Genomic DNA, 22,866 nt, shown 5'->3' with positions numbered 1-22,866 from the left:
TGCGCAGGTGATGAGACGTCGGTCAAAGGCAGATTGGCAGCATCAGGAGGCAGGACAGCAGCATCAGGAGGCAAGTCGGCAGCGCCAGGAGGCAGGTTGGTGAGTGACCACACTGGTTTCAGGTGATTAACACACACAGTCTGTGGTCATCCATGTAGGTGGATTATAATCATGACCGTACCCCGACATAACATGCAGTAAGGGCCCGAATAAGCAGCTGCAAGGCCACTTGCACAGTGCCATCGCACAACATCACAAATTCACATGAAGCAAGGCCCTTGTGGATGAACACAGGCAGGGTGGAGTGAGGGCAAGGAACGGAGGTGTGGAGGCGTGTGACGTGCACATGAACCCATTAAACCAGAGCAGGCAGATCCACACTATTGTCTGACAGTGAATCCTCCACGAATTCTGCAGGAATGAGGAGAGGTTCGCCATATAAAATGTTGGCTAGCAATGCGTGCAAATCTTATTTATGGGCCGAGGAGATGCCCACTGGGACCCAAGGGAGGGCCTCAGACCATAAGTCACTGTGACATATAAGCATGGCCTTGAGAATGCGGTGCCACCATTCGACCAGACCATTCACCTATGGGCGGTAAGCCGTGGTGTGGAATTTGGCAACACCGCAGAGTTCGCACAGTCGTGCAAAGATGATGGACTCAAACTGTTGTCCCTGATCTATTGCGAGAGACAGAGGACAGCTGAAACAGGCAGCCCATGCTGAGACAAAAGAACGAGAAATGGTCTTGGCCTTGATGTCAATAAGAGGGACCACCTTGACCCAGCGGGTCAGGTGGTAGATGATTGATAAGATGTATCTGTAACCCTCGGAAGGGGGGAGAGGGCCAATGACGTCGATGTGGACATGCCAAAGGCAACCCTTTGGAATGCCAGACTTGCCCATTGGAGGATGAGCATGCCTGCTGACCTTGCTGCAATGGCACAGCACACACGCGCAGGTCCAAGTGCGGCAATCATGCTTTACGCCAGACCAGACAAAGTGCTCAGTAACCAGTCATGTCATTCCTTGAGTTCTAGGGAGGGCCAAGCCATGCAAAGCAGTAAAAACCCCGTGATGAAGGGCAGTAGGAAATGGGGGGCGGGGAGTGCCCACATACGTGTCGCAAAGGTGAGGTATCGTCGACCCCTGTAGGAAATGGAGTTGGACAGAGAGCAATAACTCATTGTCGGATATTATTCACTGTATATCGTCGTCTTTGGCATGAAATGGGGTGAGGTCTTCCACATTCAGCAGTGCGGTTAGCATGCAGATGCTACAACATTCTCTGCAAGACAGATAGCAAGTGTCGGAACAGAGCTGACAGATGTAGTCCATATGGCGGAAACACCTCAGTGGAAGGTCCTTAGCCGGGTTACGAATAGCATCAATGAGTGGCTTGTGATCTGTGTAGATTGTGAAAGATCGCCCCTCAAGGTTACTATGGAGATGTTTAATTGCCTCGTACACAGTGAGGAGCTCACGGTCAAAAGCCGACCACTTACTCTAGCTCTTAGTCACTTTCTTGGAAAAGAAGCGGAGTGGTTGTGTTGAGTCGGCCGTGTGCCGTTGTAAAATAGCGCCCACAACTGAGTCACTGAGATTAGTCTTGATGAAACACGGGCCTTAGGGTCATGGTGGGCGAGTGTAGCAGCAGTTTTGAGGTTACCAAAGGCATTGAGCATGGGTTTGGTCCAGGATAATTTCCATTTCCCTGTGGTGTTTTTGCCGGAATGGGCATCGGTGAGGGCCATTTGGACGGTGGCAGCTTGAGGGATATGGTGGCGGTATAAGTTTGCCATACCCAGAAAAGGGCAGAGCTGAGCATAATCCTGCGGTAGAAGAAGATCAAGTATGGTTTCGACAGGAGAACTCGTCGGTCAGAGGCCATCGGCAGAGACAGTATGGCCTGGGAAGGTAATGAATGTGGAATAGTTGAGATTTACCATGACTGATCACCATGCTATTGGCAACGAGGGCCGAACAGACTGCATCGAGGTGAGGAGCAAAAGATCAGTATATCATATATGTAAGTGTAAGCAAATGGCAGAGGTAGCAAAATGGAATCAATGAACTGCTGCCAAGTCTGCACAGCATTTTCCAGTTCTTAAGGCATGTAACAGTATTGAAATAGTCCGAAGGGTGTGACGATGGCCATCTTCAGAATATCCAATGGATGTGTAGGGATTTGATAGTATGCCTTGGAATAATTTAAAACAGAGAAAAACTTAGAACCATGTAGTAACTGCATGAAATCCTGGCTATGGGGGCTTGGGTAGTTAACAAAAATGGTGTGAGCATTAAGGGACCTATAGTCTCCACACATGCGTAAGGTTCCGTCCTTTTTAGGAACAAGGTGAATAGGTGAACACCAGTTGCTATTGGAGGGGCGGAGCACGCCCACAGCCAACAGATCCTGAACAATTTCCTTGGCGTGCAGAAGTTTGGAAGTGTTAAGACACCTTTCCATACAGGTGGGCCACCTGTGGAGTGAATCCTATGACAGGTGCCATTACTGATGGACAGTACTCACTAAGGGAAGTCAACAAGATGAGTCAGGAAGGGGTCTGCAGGCAACATTGGTTCACTGACCTTGCTGAACCAGGGCGGCGTAGGCATTGCGCCGGCTGAAGCAAATGGAAGATGCAGCACAGGAGCACAGCATGGAGATGCATCTTGTAGATTCGTTTGCAGCAGTGAGAAAACAAAAGCAGGCAGAAGCATGCTCGTCGCATGAGCAGATTGGGAAGAAGGCGTAGTAGAGGCATCTGTTGGGTTACCTTGTAGCGCTTCTGCAGATAGGCAACGTATCATATGTCGTGCGTGTTACAATTCAGTGGTAGCACAGGCAATGTGGGTGCATAACACAACGTTCTGGGTGCGGAGTTTGGCAATTTGTGAGCACACGTCCGACAGGTCAAAGAGCCATGTAGTAATGCACTCGAGGCAGGGATGCACATGTGGAAAGCGTAGCCAATGAGGCAGAGAGTGAAGTTGTGCATGGAACAGTAGAGCCAGATGCGTGACAGAGCGCGACAGCCTGCAGGTCTGGTGAAAGTCCATAATGGTGTCGAAAATCCAACCTGATCACAGGGTAATCCATGTCGGCAACTTAGAATGTCCAAGTAAAGGTGTGGACCAGTGATAGGCAAAGCGACATCTCGATAGAGCTATGGACCACAATAGGAGAAGGACTGGCAAAGATCAAGGTGAGGTTAGCTGGTGAAAGTGTGTCTCTGTCGTGCTTGGCCGGGATAACGCTAATGTTAGCGCGCCGGTGTCAATGAGAAAGCAAGTGCCTGATGAAATACCTGTGGCAAAGAGGTGTCGCGTCACTCAAGAGACTGGTGGAGTGTCAGAGAGTAGGCAGCATGAAGGAACATGGTGGGACTTGGTGCCTAAATATTCCTGCCAGAATCGGTTGAGTAGGTGCAAGGTGAGCAGCAGTTGCGGGCAGCATCCCCGTAAGTTGCATGGTACTAGCACAGCAGGTAGGCTGGTAGGCTAGGCGGTGTGGAGTGCAAGGGTGCTGCAGCTGTCTGCATCGGGGCCGGTAGCCAATTGGGCAGCTGCTCGGGTGAGGTCGGTGGCTGCCAGGAGACTGCAGGCATTACCTCCTGTAGACCGCCCGGCAGTACCTCCTGTAGACCGCTAGGTGGCAACTCCTGACTGGAAGCTGAGGCGAGTGCGCTGGTCTCTGCTGGCAGGGCGCAGAACTGGAAGTGCAGGTGTGCAAACTGAGGGTGACGAAGATATCGTCTGTGACAGGCAGTGTCGGTGATGAATGATAGCATAAGCTCGATCTGCCATGTGTAAATGAACCTCGAGTGGGTCAGCGACGTGAGAAAGAAGATGAAGTTGTAGTTCCAAATGCATTTTGACCATTCACAATTTCCGAAGCATGGCATCACGTAACGCTTGATCATCACATGTAGCTGTCGCCAAAGCTGCGAAGAAGTGCAGTCGTCGAGATGCTCGTCGTGAATAATTCTGTGGATAGCCTCTGCCGGAAGGCGAGAAAGGCACTCAATGAGCAGTGCTTTCGCCATTGAATACTCGTGCGAGATGGGCGGTGAGAGAAGCAGATCACTGATGAAGTCCGGGAGAGCATGGAGGTGACTCACCAGGCAGACAAAAAGTGCATCACCATCCGAAATGCCGTGGATGTTCAGTAGCTGATGCACTAATGCGAACAAAGTCTTAGACTTATCTTGTTGCATAGCAGGTAGCTTGAGAAACCTGCCAGGTAACACATGTTAAGGCAGCAAAGGCAAGCGGAGATCCGCACGAACAGTGCACAATGCCTCCGACACTGGGAGTACAGTAGCGGTGACCAGTGCGTCGCCTGAGGTCTGCATTTGGGGTGGGGTTAGCCACATGCAGCACATGTTGTGGAAGGTGTGGGTTCAAAGGTCGGCACAGTGTGTCTAAACTGCATGCCTGATGAAGAGCACAGTGTGGGTGCAATGTCCGGTGCCGTTGCAACAGCGGGCAGAAGGCAGTCGCCGCACAGCCATGGGGGGATTGACCCAGAAATCAGCACAGGCAGAATGGCCGGTGCTGTTATGAAAATGGGCAGAAAAGTGGTTGTGGTGCAACAGTTGCAGAAACTGGTGAGATCAAGGCAACCCGGCGTCGCCAAAGATAACGTGCAGGTGGGGAGAGGGCGGGGCCGCTGTGTGACACTAGGCATATAAGAATTTGCTACTCCGTGCATAGGAATGTTCAAATCACAGTTCTGGAACTTTGTTTGCATGTCAAACCAACCCAAAGGTAACTGCATAGATGAGGGGTTAACCACAATGTCTTTAATTGGATGATCATCCATGGTGTCATTAGGCAGCATGCACTGTCCATGTTGTGGCCATTGTTGTATTGCTGCACTAGACAGGGGCCATGTTGAACCAGTGGAGGTTAGCTGGCCGCCGGCATAGCATAAATAATTGTTTACTTTTAAATAGGCGCAGATTAGGTAAACTTGACCACTCGTGGTCGCAAACACAATTAACAGGGTGCGTGGCACTGGCACAGAAAGACACTGGTAGATCCATTGTAGCAAGAACAATGTGGGCTGGCTCACGAAGTTCATTAATGATGAAAGCAAACAAAATAACTCGCAATCACACGACAACGATGCCGGGGTCACCATTGTGGGTATCATGTATGGACGGTTGGTAATAACACACACTAAGGCACACACTGAGACAGAAAGAACAAACATGGCAGGACACAAGTTGTGTTCCAAGAGACGACATAGAACAAAAGCAGTTCAAAGAAATAAGAGTCAAAGATAGGGCACTCTGCACCAGAGATGCCACAGATGTTTGGAATACGAAACCCTAGCATTCTTTAAGTATTTATTTGGCTCTATTCGAAAACATGTTAGCAAAGCCAACTCTTAATTAATTCTAAAGTAATTAACAGATTGTCAACAGTATTGTTTGAATACTTATATTTGTTAATTTCATTATTTAAAAAAATAATTTGGCCTAAATTCTGTAGTAGAATAATCTGTTAAAAAGAACCAATTTTCTGATGTATTTGGTTAGTAGATGTTCAATAGTAAACTACTGTAGCAGTATGTGGAGATTTGCTTGCAAACTATTAATGAAGCTTATCAAATGTTAAACAATGGTGCACTGGCCATATAACTATGTCTTATTAGGGGGTTGCGAACAGTGACATTCATGTAAAAGACAGTGAAACGCAACTGTGCATCTGTCAGCTACATTATTTACAGTAGTCAGTATCCAAATTACAAACCACATTTTTCAGCCAGGGTAGCAACCCAGTATGTCAACACCGAGGACAACGAATGAAGAAATATAAGTAGGCAAACTGCTACAGACTGTAAAAATAAAGTGAAGAGAGTAACAATAAGCTGCAATTATTGTAAGAAAACAGGTCATTTGAAGTCAGACTGCAAGTTGTTGAAGTCCAAGGAAGGAAAAAGGCTCAGGATGTAAGTGCCTTCATGTGTATCAGTTAAGGTGTTGACCTAAAATGTTACTGGTTCATGGGTACAGCTGCTAGCAAGCATATGTGAAATACAAGAGAATTGTTTAAGATATTGGACAGAGTGTGAAGCTCAATGAAAGTTACTGAGAGTGATGGTAAAGTTCTTGGTGTAAATGGGTGCATTACTGTGGAATTGTAGGCATAGAACAGGGTTAAATTTTTCAAGAAAGTACTCTGTGGAGTGCTTTCTGTGCCTGAACGGAAGTTCAATGTTTTTAGTAGAAACTGTATTGACAAAGGAATGTGTTTAATTTCAAACAAGGAACAATGCAAATTCATGAACAGTAAATGGGAAGCTCATACATTATCCAAACGTGTCACTCAAATGTATGGCATGTTGTTTCCCTAAATGGAACACAGAATTGTCAATGGTTACTTTGACTTGTGCACGTAAAATACACTCTGTATTCACAGTAATGGCACTAGTGACTTTTCATCTGTCAATATTGATAGTGGTCTGGTAAACTTGTCTAAATGTGTTGAAAACTAGAGTGTTTGGCATAAAATATCATGCCATCAGACTTATTGTAGCATAAATAGGTGGACTTTACTGACAAACTTGTCACTTGCAAAGAGTGTTCGGCAGGTAAATAACACCACTTGCCTTTTCCTATCAGTTCATCAAGAGCTAATGCACACTTGAATTGCTTCATGGGGGTATCTGCAGATGTACTATGAAAATGCATTTGCTTGGAGAAGTGAGATATTTTTTGCTTCTGAAGGATGGCTGCTGATGTTATCACAAAGTGTACATTATGAAACATGAGGATGGGGCTAAAAGGTTTAATCAAGAATTTTACTGCAAAAGCTGAAAAAATGGAAGATCTGAAAGAGAAATGTGAATCTTGGTTAAGGCTGCTCATTCCGTGATCCCAGGAATGCCCAAATATTTCTGTACTGAATTAGTTAACATGGCAGTTTATTTACTAAATGAAACTGGTTGAAGCCCTGTCAGATGTAAAACCCTTTTTGGCGCCATTACTGGCAGAGAAATATCCTTAGAGGATATTTAAGGTTCGAGAGTCTATCATTGCACCCAAAGAAAAGAGATTGAAATTAGACCAGAAACAAGATAGGTTTATTTACAGTTCATGAGAATGATATGAAGGGGTATACAATATTTATATGTTGATGCTGAGGAACATCCAAGCAAGAAAGTCAAATCAAACACCTTCCAGCAGTCTAAATTTCTAAATTGTTATTTTATTGATCTACCAGTTTACATGATATGTTACCTGGACCATGTGTAGGAAGATTCCCACCTTTGCTCCAATAAAAATAGGGGCCAGCAATCAAAGACTGGTACCTGTAGATTATTGAGGAAGTGATCACTTCAAACATAACCTTAGAACTTCGCCGGTGGCGTTAGAAGTGATGCTGTCTCAATAATCTATGAACACATTTTTGAGTGCTGGCCCCTATTTTGACTGGACCAAAGGTAGGAATCTTCCTACACTTCAGTCAGGGGGCCTGAAGATGGAGTAATATATTGCCAAAACTGTTAGCCCAATAAATAAATAATTTGGAAATTTAGAAGGGTAAAAGGCGTCTGATTTGGCGTTCTGTACTGAATGGCCTGGGGCCTGAAACCATTTTTGAAAAGATGGACAAACACGGATATGAGGAAGGGAACTCAGTTCATGTGCTCCTGTGGCACATGAACACCACCTTAATCATATAGTACAACATTCCACACATCTGTCACTCTGGGGATGGTACACTATTGTACAATGGCAGCAGATGCTGCAGAAAATACAGAGGCTGCTGAAGAATGAAGCTCTGAACTGATGACCCTGATCTGTGGTGATGTTATCTGGGCAACCAAACTGGGATATACAAGCCGATGGAGGCACAGCCACGGATTCCGCCATGATGCCTGTGACAGGTGCAGCTCCCACCCAGAGCAAAACATGATCAGTCATGGAGAGTAGATATCTGTACCTCTCTAACTCCAGCAGGGGTCAAACGAGGTCCAAGTGTACATGGCAGAAGTGTCCATATGGTAGGCTGAAGCTGCCTTGGGGGGTTTTCATGTGGTGACCCACCTTGTGACACTGGCATTTGAGGCATGTCCATGTGTCTACACAGCAGTTGCACATGATACCTGGCCAAACAAAGCATGTGGTGATCAGCCGGATTATTGGTCAAACTCCTGGATGAGCAAGGTTGTGTAGAAGATAAAAGAATCCTGGTTTCATCATGAAATGATTTTCTCCTCCTAGAGCCTACCGTTGGCAACTCAGGACTAGTATTAATTGAACTGGCAACAAATGTAAGAGAAAATGATGTCCCAGTTGTTGCAAAGATATTTTAAGTCATTTAATAAGCCCTCAATGGTAGTACTTCAAACCAGTAGCCATTTTCTTCTGCAGTCGATTGGTACCACCAACTTAAGCCGAATTAATCCCATGAAATGATCGTATGGCATTTATTGGCTGGGATATCCCCTCCGGCTGTCATATTGCAAGTCTTTTTAGTTGATGCCACTTTGGTGACGTGCATGTCAATGATGATGAAAATGGTGATGAAGGACACACAACGCCCATTCCCCTGCCAGGAATCAAACCCGAGCCATGACTAAACACTTGAAAGACCTGACATAATCTAAAAAGTCCTGTACTATAGAACATATTTCAGCTGACAAATTTAGCTCAATGAGAGTATCAGTAGCAATGGCATTCTTATCAAAGTGAGCTGCAGTTCAACTTACTGCATTCACAGGACCACCCCAATAAATCTGCTTCATGACAATTCTCAGCAGCAAGTATTACACATATGACAGGCCAATGGAGAAAATGGAGAAAATTTTGCAAGAAGATCCCACTGAAGAAAATGTGTCTTAGCTCCTTTATAAGCCCTACTCATATTAGTTACATTACCATAGCCTTGTCCAAGGCATTCACTTATAGGAATTGAATGGTTCTCTAGTGTTGATTGAGTTAAATGTGTATAAGCATTACTGTTTTTTTGACTGCAATTTACGAATGTAATGCAGGATAGGTGCTGTCTGTTCAACTTGATTTCAACCAGGAGTTGAATCAGCACTGGTTGAATAATACCCGACATTTTATCTCTGTTCCGAGAAAGCACTTCTGACAAGTTGGCCACAGCTAGAAATACATTCATTCCAAGTATCACTAGAAAGATTATGCACTTGTAAACAGTTTCCAGCTTCTTGTCCTTGTTAATGTGTTTTGCAAGAACAGGACTGTAGTGACTCAGGAACTCAAATATTCTCAAGAAATTTTCATTATTTGGGTCTCCAATCTTCTGAGGTGAACCTCTAAAGACCAAGCATCTTTGACCAAGACATAACATCAGATCAACTAACTGTTTTCAGTATCTGTTTCTAGAAATAGGTTTCATTCTCAACCTGCACTCAAAAAAATAAAATTATAAGAAATGGCAAATTAATAAAAAATAATTACTCCGCAGTCACCATTTTCCACTTCTGAAGCTTGAACATCATATACTGAATAAACTTGTCCGACCTTTTCTCTCCATCTGCACTTTCTCTCTTTTTATTTTCTCTTCATTCCTCCAGACTAGTGTTTACCTTTCACTATACTATATCATCACTTAAATCAAGCTAACACTCTTTCATACCAAACTCATAATTGTTAAAAGTTTGTAAAACAAGTCACTGTTAGCACTGTAAACTGAAAGGTCTCAAGGCGATATGGAGGCACACTGCAGTCAGCTCTTGGTATCACTGTGTACAAAACCATAGGCCATGAAATATCACTACTCTCACCCATTCTGGGTGCAGTAGGAAAATATGAAAAGCAAGGGTTTTTTAAGGAATAGCAAGGGGGATACCAGAGAAAGCATAATTACAGCAATTCTTTACTTCAGCACTGGCAAATGCTATCTGCTACTGATGTGAAAAGAACTGAGAAATAGGAATGGGAAAAACCTAGCAGTTTTTAATGCTTTAACCATGCTCAATTCCTGTAAAATTGCCATTGGTTTCAAATACTGAGTCATTAAAAACAAAGTACAGCAAGTAGTGCTCATTTAATAACAATCCCGAGAAACATCCACATACCACTAGAAACAGTACAGCATTATTGAACTAATAATGTTGCTGTTGGCATGGGGCATCTGTGTACTTACATTACCCCATTTACTTGCATGTAGAACAGCCAACATAAAAGTGAACTTCCATGTGCAATCTTATGTAGCTGGAGGTGAGATTATAATATTGCTGACTGGACAATTATGAGCATATAACCAATGAAGGATGCCATCTTTGGACGTTTTCTAAAACCCAATATGAAACAAAATTTCATTTACAGCAGTGATGTTTGCCAACAGAGGATGCTGAAACATCTGAACACTTGAGGGACTTGTCCACCCTCTACCCCCTCCCCCCCCCCCCCTCCATGAGGCTTAGGCTCTGAGGATTTTGCCCCCACCTGGCACCCCTCTCTCATCAGGGCTAGATCCAGGGTCCTCTGTAGTTCCACCCTTGGCATCTGACCTGGGTGTCTGGTGTATGGTGACAAACGTCTTTGTCTTCCTCACTTGTTATGATGAGGTGGATTTCCACAAGGAATGCCACTGTGCTTTGATCATGCTCAACACTGTTCCCTGGCCCTGACAAATTGAAAGTTGCTGCCTTTATTTATTTGTCCATCAGTTTTTCGGATCTCTTCAGTCTCTTTTAGAGTACAATCCTAGAAGGCATTGGACTGTTGCAACAACTTTCTGCCATCGTAATTCATGGCATGGCCATGGAAGCTGCAGTATGCTTCTGCAACAAGTCTTTGTCAGCTGTTCTTGTTTGTGTGGCGTTAATGTTCAATGCCTCTCCTATGCCATTCAGATACTCTACCCTATGTACATTTTTCTACAGTGGTTTGGGATGTGGCTGACTCTCAGTTTCCAGAGTCCTAGGCCATCTTTAATTGATCCTAGTAAGGCTTTCATCTTGACTGGTGGGCGGAACATCCACTTGATGTTGCATGTCTAGAGTAATCTTCTGATATTTGCTGATGTTTTTCCAACATATGGGATAACTGTCATCACAACAGGCTTCTCTTTGTCCTCAGAAAGTTGTGGTCTCAGCTTCTTGTCATGTGCCTTCAGAATGAGATGATGTCCTAAGTATAACAGTGCACACAGTCCACGAAATCTCGAGCAACAAAAGTCTAGCAACTGAACTGGAGCACTTACAGCCATGTTTCACATGGACAGTTACAGCAACAGACAGATATAACATGCTTTGAGACTGAAGAGGCGGAGACCACAGCTTGCTGAAGGCGAAGAGAAGTCAGTTGCAATGGCAACACATCAGCAAAAATCAGAAGAATAATCAAAAACACCAGATCAAATGTATGTTCTAGCCACCAGCCAAGACAAAAGCCTTACTGGGATCAATCAATATGACCTAGGACTCTGGGAACCAGGAGTGTACCACATTCCTTGCCAGTGTGAAAAAATGTATGTACAGGAGATGCACTGAGCATAACAGCTACACAGGCAATGAACTACTGACAAAGTTAAAAAGGGCAGGTCACTGTGTCTCCCACAGACATGCCATGAACTGTAATGCACTAAGTTGTTCCAAAAGTCCAACATCTTCTGGATTGTATTATACATATAAGACTAGATGACTGACTAATAAATAAAAATAGCAGCTTTCAACTAAGTGAGACTCGGATCTAGCCTCGAGCAACATCGAAGCACAGCAGCAATCTACGTGAAAATCTGACCCATCATAACAACTGAAGAAGGCGAGGACTCATTGTCACCATGCTGGCCGCTGTGCTAGTGGGGAGCCTGATTGACCTCCGACGTCACGCTTCTCCCACAACTGCATCAGGTCCACATCCAGATATAGTGGCTTGAGGCTGTGGGTGGGGAAAGAGAATATGGAGGCAGTGCCCAGTAGAAATCAAATTAGTCATGAGCGACGCCTGAAGATGACAAGAAGTTGACTTGCCAAAATATCACACCTTCTGTACAACGCTACTCAGCTGAATATCCAAGAAATATTCAAGGTATAATGTTCCATGGGGATACTGGTCTCCAAATCTTGAAAAACACTCAACACTCAACCTTATTTAGACACTGTGCTCCTACCCCATGTGCTTCTTTTCGGGGATGCATTCAGCCTTACTTCACTTTTATGGATGACAGTGTGTGGCCGCATTGAACAGCACAGGCGAAGTTCTTGAAATAAGAGAATATGGGACTCCCTGGATAAAAGGCGATTTTCTTTTCGTGAAACACTACTGAGAAAACTGAGAGAGCTGGCATTTGAAGCTAACTTCTCGTAAGAACCACAAAGATAAGACACAAGAAATAAGGGCTGATATGGAGGCGTACAGACAATCGTTTTTCCCTCGCTCTATTTGCGAGTGGGAGCCGGCCTCGGTGGCCTTGCCGTTCTAGGCGCTGCAGTCCGGAACCACGGGACTGCTACGGTCGTAGGTTCGAATCCTGCCTCGGGCATGGATGTGTGTGATGTCCTTAGGTTAGTTAGGTTTAAGTAGTTCTGAGTTCTAGGGGACTGATGACCTAAGATGTTAAGTCCCATAGTGCTCAGAGCCATTTTTGGCGAGTGGAATAGGAGGGGAAATGACAAGTAGTGGTGCAGGGTACCCTCCACCATGTACAGTACGGTGGCGTGCGGCGTATCTATGTAGATATAGATGTAGATGAATGGTCTGGCCTGCTCATTCCCCCCAACTTAAATTCTACCGTCCACAGGTGGGATCCGTTGAGGAGACGCATTGCAGCACGTCCACATGCTCGAACGACCATTCAACAAATGTTAACGCCGCAAATGAGGTATTTGTAAGCCCTACCACAAGAATTCCTCGTCGACCTTCTTGCCAGCTTGGGAACACGTCCATGAGCTTCCACTGCCGTCCTTCGTGATAACATGCCCATTAAGAAAAAATTGCTGCCTTCTGTGATGTCCAGGAGTCAAACATGAAACGAAGTGACTACGGTGCAGTTATTTTCTTTGAATTAAAGTATCATTTCTGTCCGTGTCATTGTGTATTTCTTTGAGCTCCGTTCTGTACTACACAGCAGTTCTTTTTATGTGCCGGTAGGTCCTATGGCGCAAGTTACATCGAGCTATGTTACTTGCAGCGACGCCATAAATGAGTTTGTGAAAAAAATTTGTTCTGCCTTAGACAAGTCTAGCAAAGTTGCAGGATTGTTCTGTGACCTCACAAAAGCATTTGATTGTGTAAACCATCAATTGCTCCTGTATAAAATGGAAAAATACGGAATTGGAGGTCGTGTTTTAGAGTGGTTCAGGTCATATCTCACAAAGAGAAAACAAAGAGTAGTTATATCATCAAGCAAGGGAAATTTCTTCTCTGAATGGATGATTATTTCACAAGGCGTTCCACAAGGCTCTATTCTGGGTCCAATTTTATTCTTACTTTACATAAATGACTTGCCACTAAACATAAATTCACACTCAGTTTTATTCGCTGATGATACGTCTGCCCTCATCGAAAGCAATCACTCAGAACAAATTCCCTCAACTGTCACAAATCTACTAGACAGTTTAGAAAACTGGTTCCAACTAAATGTGTTAAAATTGAATATTGGAAAAACACATTTACTACAGTTTAAAACTAAAAATTGTAAAATAAATGAAATTCATATTGCCTGCACAAACCAGGAACTGAAAGAATCAGATTGTGTTAAATTCTTAGGAATACATTTGGACCAAAATTTATCCTGGTCTTCACATATAGAATACTTGGCAAACAAGTTAAACAGCCTGACCTTTGCTATGAAGATTTTGTCATACTCAACTAGCATGGAGATAAGAAAAGTAGTTTATCACAGCTATTTTGAAGCTGTTATAAGGTATGGCATTATCTTTTGGGGTAATACAAGCAAAATCATTAGAATATTAAAATTAAAAAAATCAATTGTTAGAAATATGTGTAATGCAAGACCAAAAGAATCTTGCCGCCCACTATTAAGAAATCTAAAAATATTAAGTTCTCCCTGTTTGTACATCTATGAACTGATTATTTTTGTGTACAGTAACCCTACGTTATTCACAGACAACAATTTTAAGCATCAATACAGCACTAGAAATAAGACAAACTTCATGCTTCCTACTCATAGATTAAAGATATATGCACAAACCCCAGAATATATGGGCATGAAAATCTACAACATGCAAAAAAAGAAACAAATAAACAGCATGGAGCTAGGGCAACTGAAACAAACCTGCACAAGTTACTAGTGGAGAAATGTTATTACTCCATAGAAGAATTTATGAATGATGATGTGGGATGTGGCAGTCTGAGCAAGGAAACTCACCTGTAAATTAAGCTTAGCAGTTTTGTGTAAAATAAATGATTTTAAAAATTTGTGTACTACGTAAACACTGCTGTTCTATATTACTTTGTGATACATGTAAACTGGAGTGTTGATATGTTGTTTTTGTAAAACTGTATATACAAATTGAAATTGTAATGTAAATGTAATGTTGACGAGTCCCCAGTACATCAGATCTGTGATTTGACTTTGTACGTTATGGGATAATAAAAATTCTGATTCTGATTCTGATTCTGACATAATGCAGAACTTACGTTCGCGTAAGTTTTGCACGCCCATGTATACAAACTGTTAAGATGTAGGGCCTACATACCGATACACTCTTGGTGTCAATGGGCATACAACGTACCGTTTTCTGTTCGATTTCCAAGATAAGCGTTCCAAAACACGTTTCATATATTACAATTTTTTAAATTTTTTGTTGCTGTACCTATTCCCATCCGTCTTTTTAACACGGCATACGGACATCAACATCACTTCTGCTAAATATAGTTCATTTTCCATGATTGCAGGCAATTGGCCCATTGCCAGCGATCCGTCGGCTCGTATGTGCAGTATGTAATAATAATTAAACACATTTGCATAATGGTCTTTCCCAAGGTCTGTAATGTTTATGTGCTACATGATAATTCACTACTTGTGATAAAAACATTTTTTCGAAAATCAGTCCAAGAAAAAATATTTTCATTCCAAACAAGTTCCACAGTACAGATATGTGAAGGCTTGCGGAAGCAAAATGTTAGAAATAATAAGGCTCATAATTTATGGAGCCATGTAAAAAAACACGTGAAAAAGTGTTTCTTTCTTTCTTACGTGGTATTAACATCGTGATTAACTTTGTTAATTAATATAGTATTACAGAATTAAATGTACATATCAGCACCTGACAATTCGTTCAACAAAGGACTATCAATTTAACCTTTGACATTGGTTATGAATGTTTGCACCCTTTACAATAAAGGTTGTTACGTACTAGGTCTTTCACTCTCTTTCGAATTCTACAGAAAAAGATTGTTTGAAACAAGAAAATACAAAATTCTGTGTAAATAACATTTCTTGTCAAGATCTGTTTCATTAAGTTGACTGTTACGGTACGCGGCGAATGAAGTACACTATCAATGGTTTTCTGCACGAACATGAGACATTAAATGCTTTACTATCCTACTTAAAGACATTTAAATATCATCTAACACGTCTAAATAAAAAACGGCACGTTTTCGCACTGCAAGTTCAATGTCATTATGTGAGGCGATCAGTTTGCGTAAACAATCCTAATTCATACTTCGAGCAGAAAACGGTACCTTAACTCACCACAAGAATGGATACTATTGTTAGTCCTAAACCAACGACTAATTTCATCAAATACGGTGAGCGATCCATATCCACTTGAATTAAACTTCGAAAGCACTCTTAGTATAGAGTGGCGCTTTCTATAAGATGTAAACCGGGATTTCGAGCTTATTTATCATCGTAAACACTGTGAAACACGAAGTAACGTTTGGAAATACTCTGAGATAGCAATAAGTATTCTCTGCTTATCTGAAACTGATACGGAGTTTATTACTAAATATACGGCCTAAAATGTACCGCATGCTTTCTCTTCGCAGTTGTAATCTGCTGAATCGATACCTAAGTTTAGTTTTCAAAAGCACATTTAATGTACTAATTTCCGTTTAGTAATTGAGACGTTGCCATACTATGTAAAGTAGTGAATATCTTTCCCAGGCAAGCTTAATATACCCATTACAACAGAAGGAATGGGATAGCCACGGTCTAACATGTGTGAGACCGAAGATTTACTGTCAGTGCTGAGTTGAGACTAGGCGCCGTGGCTGAAGGGTGCATAAAGGTATTTAACGTATTTGCTAGAGTCTCAGTGCTGAAATCTCTACCGCTCTCTGTTCTCCTTGACACATGGGCAATTAATTATTCTGCGGTCATCAGTCCCCTAGAACTTAGAACTACTTAAACCTAACTAACCTAAGGACATCACACACATCCATGAACCTGCGACCGTAGCTGTCGCGCGGTTCGAGACTGGAGCGCCTGGAACAGCTGGGCCACAACGGCCGGCGCTCGGCTAATCCCGAGCGGCATGAACTTATAGTTAACGTAAATAAACATTTTTCAGTGGTTGTGAACAGATAATGTATTCATCGAAAAACATAATATATTTACAGTTTAACGATACTCTGGTTTGAACAATAATATTTACAGTAACTATTTAATGTTGAACAAAATAAGAAACAACACAGTAAATAACCAAGACACTGATCATAATATAAAAATTAAAAAAAATACTAGGCAAATCGAACCTTCCTGGCTTTGCTTGTGCAAACTCTTTCACGCGATCTGTGTAATTTAAGTCCTCTGCAAGCTCGTGCCCAATCGATATTGTTACAAGATTATTCTAACGCGTTTGGCTCATCGTTGGTCGGAGCTATGTCTTTATCAATTTCAGTTTTTAAAACTCCTCTCTCCACTCGCAACTGTCACTGGGAGAGTTAGGAGAATTTTCAGAGCAATGTTAACACTAGGCCAAAAATTATGTCTTCGTATAAACTATAGAGTCTCTTTTGGACCTGTTCCAGGTTTCAAGAATGTTGAAAGCACTTTTAGTTCTTCCAACTCCAGTGCATATATGTCGCTTGACTCATGATCTTGCAAAGTCGCTGCGAGTTTCTACACTTTATGTTCAGGCTGTCAGGAAGTGCATTCTTCAGCTCGCCGATGTTGTAGAGAAAATCAAAATAATCACAATGAGATTTCAGTTGATTGAATCTCTCTTCCAAAGATGTGGTTACTATATCTAAAAGATATAGTAGAATTCAATCTTGTAACATTTTGCTGGGTCATCTATTGTCTCACCCCTCCCTTCATAGGTAAAGTGTATTGGCTTCTTACTTCGTCGCTGGGAAACACTTATAAGTGGTAACGTTAGATATTCTAGCTCTAACTCTGTAGCCAATTCTTTGGAATCCGTCAAGGGAAGACACAAACTTTTCTTCTGTTTTGCAGGTCTCCAAATACTCTTTTGTTTTTCAGTCATTTCTACGGCTTCAGAAACATTTATGTCAATGGTCTGGATGGTCTTACTGACTACACTGGTGTGAAGCATAACATCACACCAGGTTACCAGAGAAGTGAGAAAGGTGTAATTTTTTATTTGATTTGCAAGTGACGTTGCTTTGTGAGCGGTCATGGCATCGAATTCTTCTGATATCTGAACGAGTACATCATAAACGCCTTCAATTTGAAACTTCTGGGGAGTAAGTGTATCGGTGCGACTTTCCCACCTAGCTTCGTTCAGTGGCTTCAGCGACAGGTTAGGCAGATACTTCTTCAAAACGTCCCAACGGGAAGAAGTCATACAAGTTTTTCACTGTCGAAAACATGGAAACAGCATATTTAGAAGATATAGCGGCATCGTTTACAACAAGATTCAATGAGTGACTGCTACGTGGTACAAAAAATGCTCTCTTGTTCGTATCTGAAATTCTTTTCTGGAGACCAGACCTCTTTCCTTTCATGTTTGCTCCATTGTCGTATCCTTGCTCTCACATATTACACAATAGGATTTTTTTATCATCCAAGAACTTGTGTACGATCTACGTCAAAGTGGAGCTTGAAGAATCGGGCACTGGAAGAAATTCCAGGAAATGCTCCCGAATTCGGACATCGTATACTCTGTCGAGTCTTGTCTCCTGGACAAAACGTACCACAACTGTCATGTGCTCAACTTTTGGAATATCTGGTGTGCAGTCCAGAATTATACTGTAACACTTTGCAGATTTAATCAGTAATAGAATTTTGTTGATTATAGATGATCCAATAAGATGATTTATTTCATTCTGTGTTTCTTTTCCAGGATAATGATGACCCTTGTTCTCACATTACTTTTTTCTGTGCAGGTGCTCCATCATCACAGTGTCGAACTTTTTGAATAATTCAACTAATTTCAAGAAGTATCCGTTGTCAGGCTGAAAGAGTGTATCTGTACTTCCTCTCAAAGGCAGACATTGCCGACCTAGGAAATGAATTATTGCCATTAAGCGCTCAAGAACATTTTTCCAATGTTCGCCTCCAGTATTCAGAAGCCTTTGATGATGGGCGTCGACAGTTCGTGACTTTTTCAGTCCTTCGGAAAAGACAATCTACTTTTTATGTGAATTCAAATGCTCATTATACTTCCTGTGACTTTCGAGATACGAAGCAAGGTGCCGCCAGTCACTTGTACCGTTCTTTGCAATTTTTACTGTAGATGTTGAAAAAAGTTTGCAACAAAAGCAGAACACAGCATCCTTGCTCTTTGAGTACCCCAAACCAATGTCTATCCGCTTCTTCTAAATTCTTCAAAGAATAGCAGTAGTGCAAAGGGCTGAAACGGCGGTTTTAGGACATTCTTCAGATTCCTTAATGCGCTCGGGAGGACCTCGCAAGAGCAAAGTCGTTCGAATGCAGTCCCTTATAATTTACGGCCATCCTGCGGGATCTGAGTCAACTGTGTCTTCCACTTTAGGCTCACCTTCAAACCCTTCTCCGGTGGTGAGTACCTCGGCTGATGTTCCTCCGGTATTTTCCGAATCGGTCGCCTCATTTCAGTTCTGCCTGATGTTTCACTCTCGGAGCTCTCATCACAAATCAAGTCTCGAGTCCAGACGAGGTCTGTTGAACATGTTGTGGATGGCCTACCATCAGCATTGCTAGTGTATGCGGTGGTCGCAGTACTATGTTCGTCAACTTTCTGGTCATGTCCTGAAGATAAAGATGTAGCTGCAGTAGCTCCACTAGTTTCTGTACTTTCAGGATCTATTTTTCCACCTCTGCCGCTGCTAGGTCGTTCTCTCTTTGGCTTGAAATATCGTTGTAGTGCATCCTTTTGCTTCTTATCGTCACCGTCCTTCAGCGCCCGTCTTTTCCTATATTCACTGCCAGACAGTCTTTTTCTACCGTCTGATATGTTTTGATCCAGCCTGTAAAGAACGATTACGTGAAACTAACTGTTGATGTTAGTGTACTAACTTTATTTGCTACACATTTTTACCTGATATTCCACTGCACGTAAACGGAAAATTATATCACTGTAGGATACCCTGTTCAGGAGACGAAGTGATAAGAATTGAGCTGCGTGAAATTGAATTTCAGGTTGAATTTCACTACAGACGCAGGTGAAACAATCAAAGAGTGGGGCAGAAGACAATGAGAGAGGAAGAATAAGGAGATGAAGTAACAATAATGCAATAAATACACACCCGGGCATCGACGGGTACTAATGCTAGTCGAAATATAGTAACTCACTGCACTGCGGTTGTTCATTTCAAAGAACGGACACTCGACATTTGTCGTAATTTCCATGTGTCACTTCTTTCGTGTCTGATTATGGAATAAGGGGTAACGGATTAGTCATTGCCGTATCACTTCACTTTTCTTCGCTTTATTTTCATTCTAGCTATTGGGACGACGCGTGCTTATTTGCCGACTTGCCAATTTTTTAACTAACAGATCATAAGAAAAACAAATTTTCCTATTCTGCAATCTTGAAGGAGAAAAATTCTAACTTACGAGTAATGTGCATACGCAATACTAATTGTACTTTATATGAAAAGCACATACCTATTACATCCCAAGTTGCAAGAAATTCGGATGTACCAATTCTTCTGTTCTTACAAAACGCAATGAAAGTGCTTCTGACCAATCTTGACTCCCTCGGCCAACTACCGAAACGAATTCTGGAGTTTGCGTTGTAGAAAACGCAACAATACCTATTGCCTGGAAAGGCGAAGTGATGACGCGGCAGAGCCAGGAGCTAGGTCACGTGACGAGGTGCAACGAGGCTACGGTTATACTAGCGTCCAAGAAGGAGAAGCAAGAAGCTCACAATAAGTATGTGACCGATGATATGGATAAATGTATTATCAGACACCAATTTGTATGGCATTACGAACAATAGAAAGAAATACGAACTTTTCGAAAAATGCACATTCGTCAAACAGAAATGAGCTTCAAAGCTAACAAGGGAACCCTTAGAAGCAATGTTCTGTCTATGAATTTTCGTTTTAGAAGGTGTCAAAATTAACGTTTTGTTTTATGCGGGCAAGAGGTTCAAAAAATGGTTCAAATGGCTGTGAACACTATGTGACTTAACTTCCGAGGTCATTAGTCGCCTAGAACTTAGAACTAATTAAACCTAACTAACCTAAGGACATCACACACATTCATGCCCGAGGCAGGATTCGAACCTGCAACCGTAGCGGTCGCTCGGCTCCAGACTGTAGCGCCTAGAACCGCACGGCCACTCCGGTTGGCGGGCGAGAGGTCATTGTTGCCAAAAGACCATACTTTCTCAGGTTTTCATCAGAATCAAAGCTACTAGGCTTTTACTAACATTAAACATGGATTCACACGCATTGTACAGTAAACCAAATGTTGGCAAAGTGATGGTGTGATCGTAACATGCTGGCAGTGCTCCACTCTAAGAATACTGGAGTGTACACCAGACTGCTTCCCGCTCTCTGTTCCTCCAGCGTAAACACACTGTCACAGGGGCAGGGAAGAAATTAGTCCTCCTCCCTTCCCTTGTTCAACAGGGCAGGTAGTCTAGGCGCCATGCCACAGTTCCTGAAGCTGCTCCCTCCGAGGTTTGGTTTCGAATCCCCTCTTGGATTGGGCATGAATGTTGAGTTTGGGGACGGAGGGGGGGGGGGGGGGGATGCACAGATTTGCCGCCCCTCGGAAAGTGCCGCCTTGTGCGGCCGCACGTTTCGCACGTGCCTTGTGCCAGCCCTGAGTGTAGTAACTTACATTTTCTGCCGAAAGACTGCAGCTCTTAGTTGATCGACTGTTTTATGTTTTAAAAGGGGTTCACATAAGCAGCTAATGTGGCATCACAATTCATGACTTTCTGTAGTGGCATCGTGAGCTAACTTTCACACAGGATGCCACAAGTTCTACAGCTTTCAACATGACTTCAGTTGAAACCATATTGCCAGATATGGATGCTATAGTATAATTTATTGCATTGGAGCCATGACAAGAGTTAAATGCAAGGGAAATGAAACCCAAATGTTGGATCCAAAAATAGATCTCAGACAGGGAAAATCAGGGGCGACAAATGCATTTATAAAAGAAATGGCACTCCGAGACGAAAATGATACGTGCAGTGACAAATATCCAACAACTGAGATTTAAACATCACACTCTTCCACACTATTAGAATCTTTCTGTATTAGTTGATACATGCGTTTCGAAAAACTAACTTTTAGGTTAACAGCCGCCACATTTCAATCTGGAGCTATTTCCTGTGTATAATCCACAATTTCTACCATGCTTGATCTCACAAATAATGAAGTGTATCCAACTTGCTTTTTGGTTACATTTATCAAGTTTATTTATTTATTTTCCAAAAATCTTTTAAGGTTGTGAGATATGTCATTGGTTTTTCAAATACAGGGTATTGCTCTCTCTCTCTCTTTCTCTCTCTCTCTCTCTCTCTCTCTCTCTCTCTCACACACACACACACACACACATACACACACACACACACATGCACGCGCACACACACACTGCTACAGAAAATTTAACATAGGTTGCAGGTCTTGTACTCCCAGAAGCTGTGAAAGTCTACCAGCCGATCTCTGTTTTCACTTTTTTCAGTAATAAAATGAAAAAAAATACACTACATGAAATGCAGTACAGCAGCAATTACTTCACGACAACTGTGACAGAATGCTCGTATTTTGAATTACTGCCATCAGGGAGCAGGAAAGTGCTGCAACAAAGTACAACCAAGTTGATCTTTTTATGAACTGACAAAAGTTGCATCTCTTACCTTGTGCCACTAAAAACTGGGTGTTCACACATGGAACACATTGCAACTGCAGCATGCCACTTGCTGTGGCGACACTTTAATTGAGTTTGTGAGACCAGCTTTACAGAAGTTAAAAGCCGTATTATTTTCTTGCATGACGTCACTTTCCCCACCATTGCCTATGAACTTTAGCATCTGCCGACAGGTGGATCTGCTCTCATTCTGATCTTGTTTCATTGGATCTAGAACCGTGTGTTTATTGTTGTTGACAAACTTAGAAAAATGTCTACTATCATCAAAGGCATGCCCACTACTCCCAACATTTTGCAGTACTCACAATATTTCAAAGAGTTTACAAAGTGAAAAAGTTTACAATCATTCTTGACAAAAAAAGCATCTTCATTAAAAAATATTGTTATTTTAAAAATGAGCCCAGAAATAAATTTAATAATAACCATTAGATGGTGGAATTAATAATATGAATTTTGTGTGTGCCAGAAATAATTTATAAACTATAGAAATAATTACAGATACAATGTAAATAACTAGAAACATAAATTGCACATTAACATCCATACAATCAAACCTTCAAAACCTTCAAAATGGAAGAGAAAAAATTTCAGAGACTTAGTGTACGATGAGTGAGCTGACTTAGAAACTCACAATGACAGGTAGAGACCAGAAGAATATACTCAACTATGAGTAGGAATTAATG

At 42.3% G+C, this 22,866-nt stretch overlaps 1 protein-coding gene across 1 annotated transcript; it reads right to left on the bottom strand.

The window, feature by feature from the left end:
• Positions 1 to 17,153: 17,153 nt before the first annotated feature.
• LOC126335887 (uncharacterized) lies at positions 17,154 to 17,714 on the bottom strand. Its single transcript, XM_049999358.1, has one exon. It carries the CDS (start codon positions 17,712 to 17,714, stop codon positions 17,154 to 17,156), a length of 561 nt encoding a protein of 186 aa, XP_049855315.1.
• Positions 17,715 to 22,866: the final 5,152 nt, after the last annotated feature.

Source organism: Schistocerca gregaria, chromosome 2 (genome assembly GCF_023897955.1).
Source record: "Schistocerca gregaria isolate iqSchGreg1 chromosome 2, iqSchGreg1.2, whole genome shotgun sequence".
Taxonomy (NCBI): Eukaryota; Metazoa; Arthropoda; class Insecta; order Orthoptera; family Acrididae; genus Schistocerca; species Schistocerca gregaria.
Note: the sequence above shows the minus strand (reverse complement) of the source record. Positions and strands in the feature narration are given on the sequence as shown.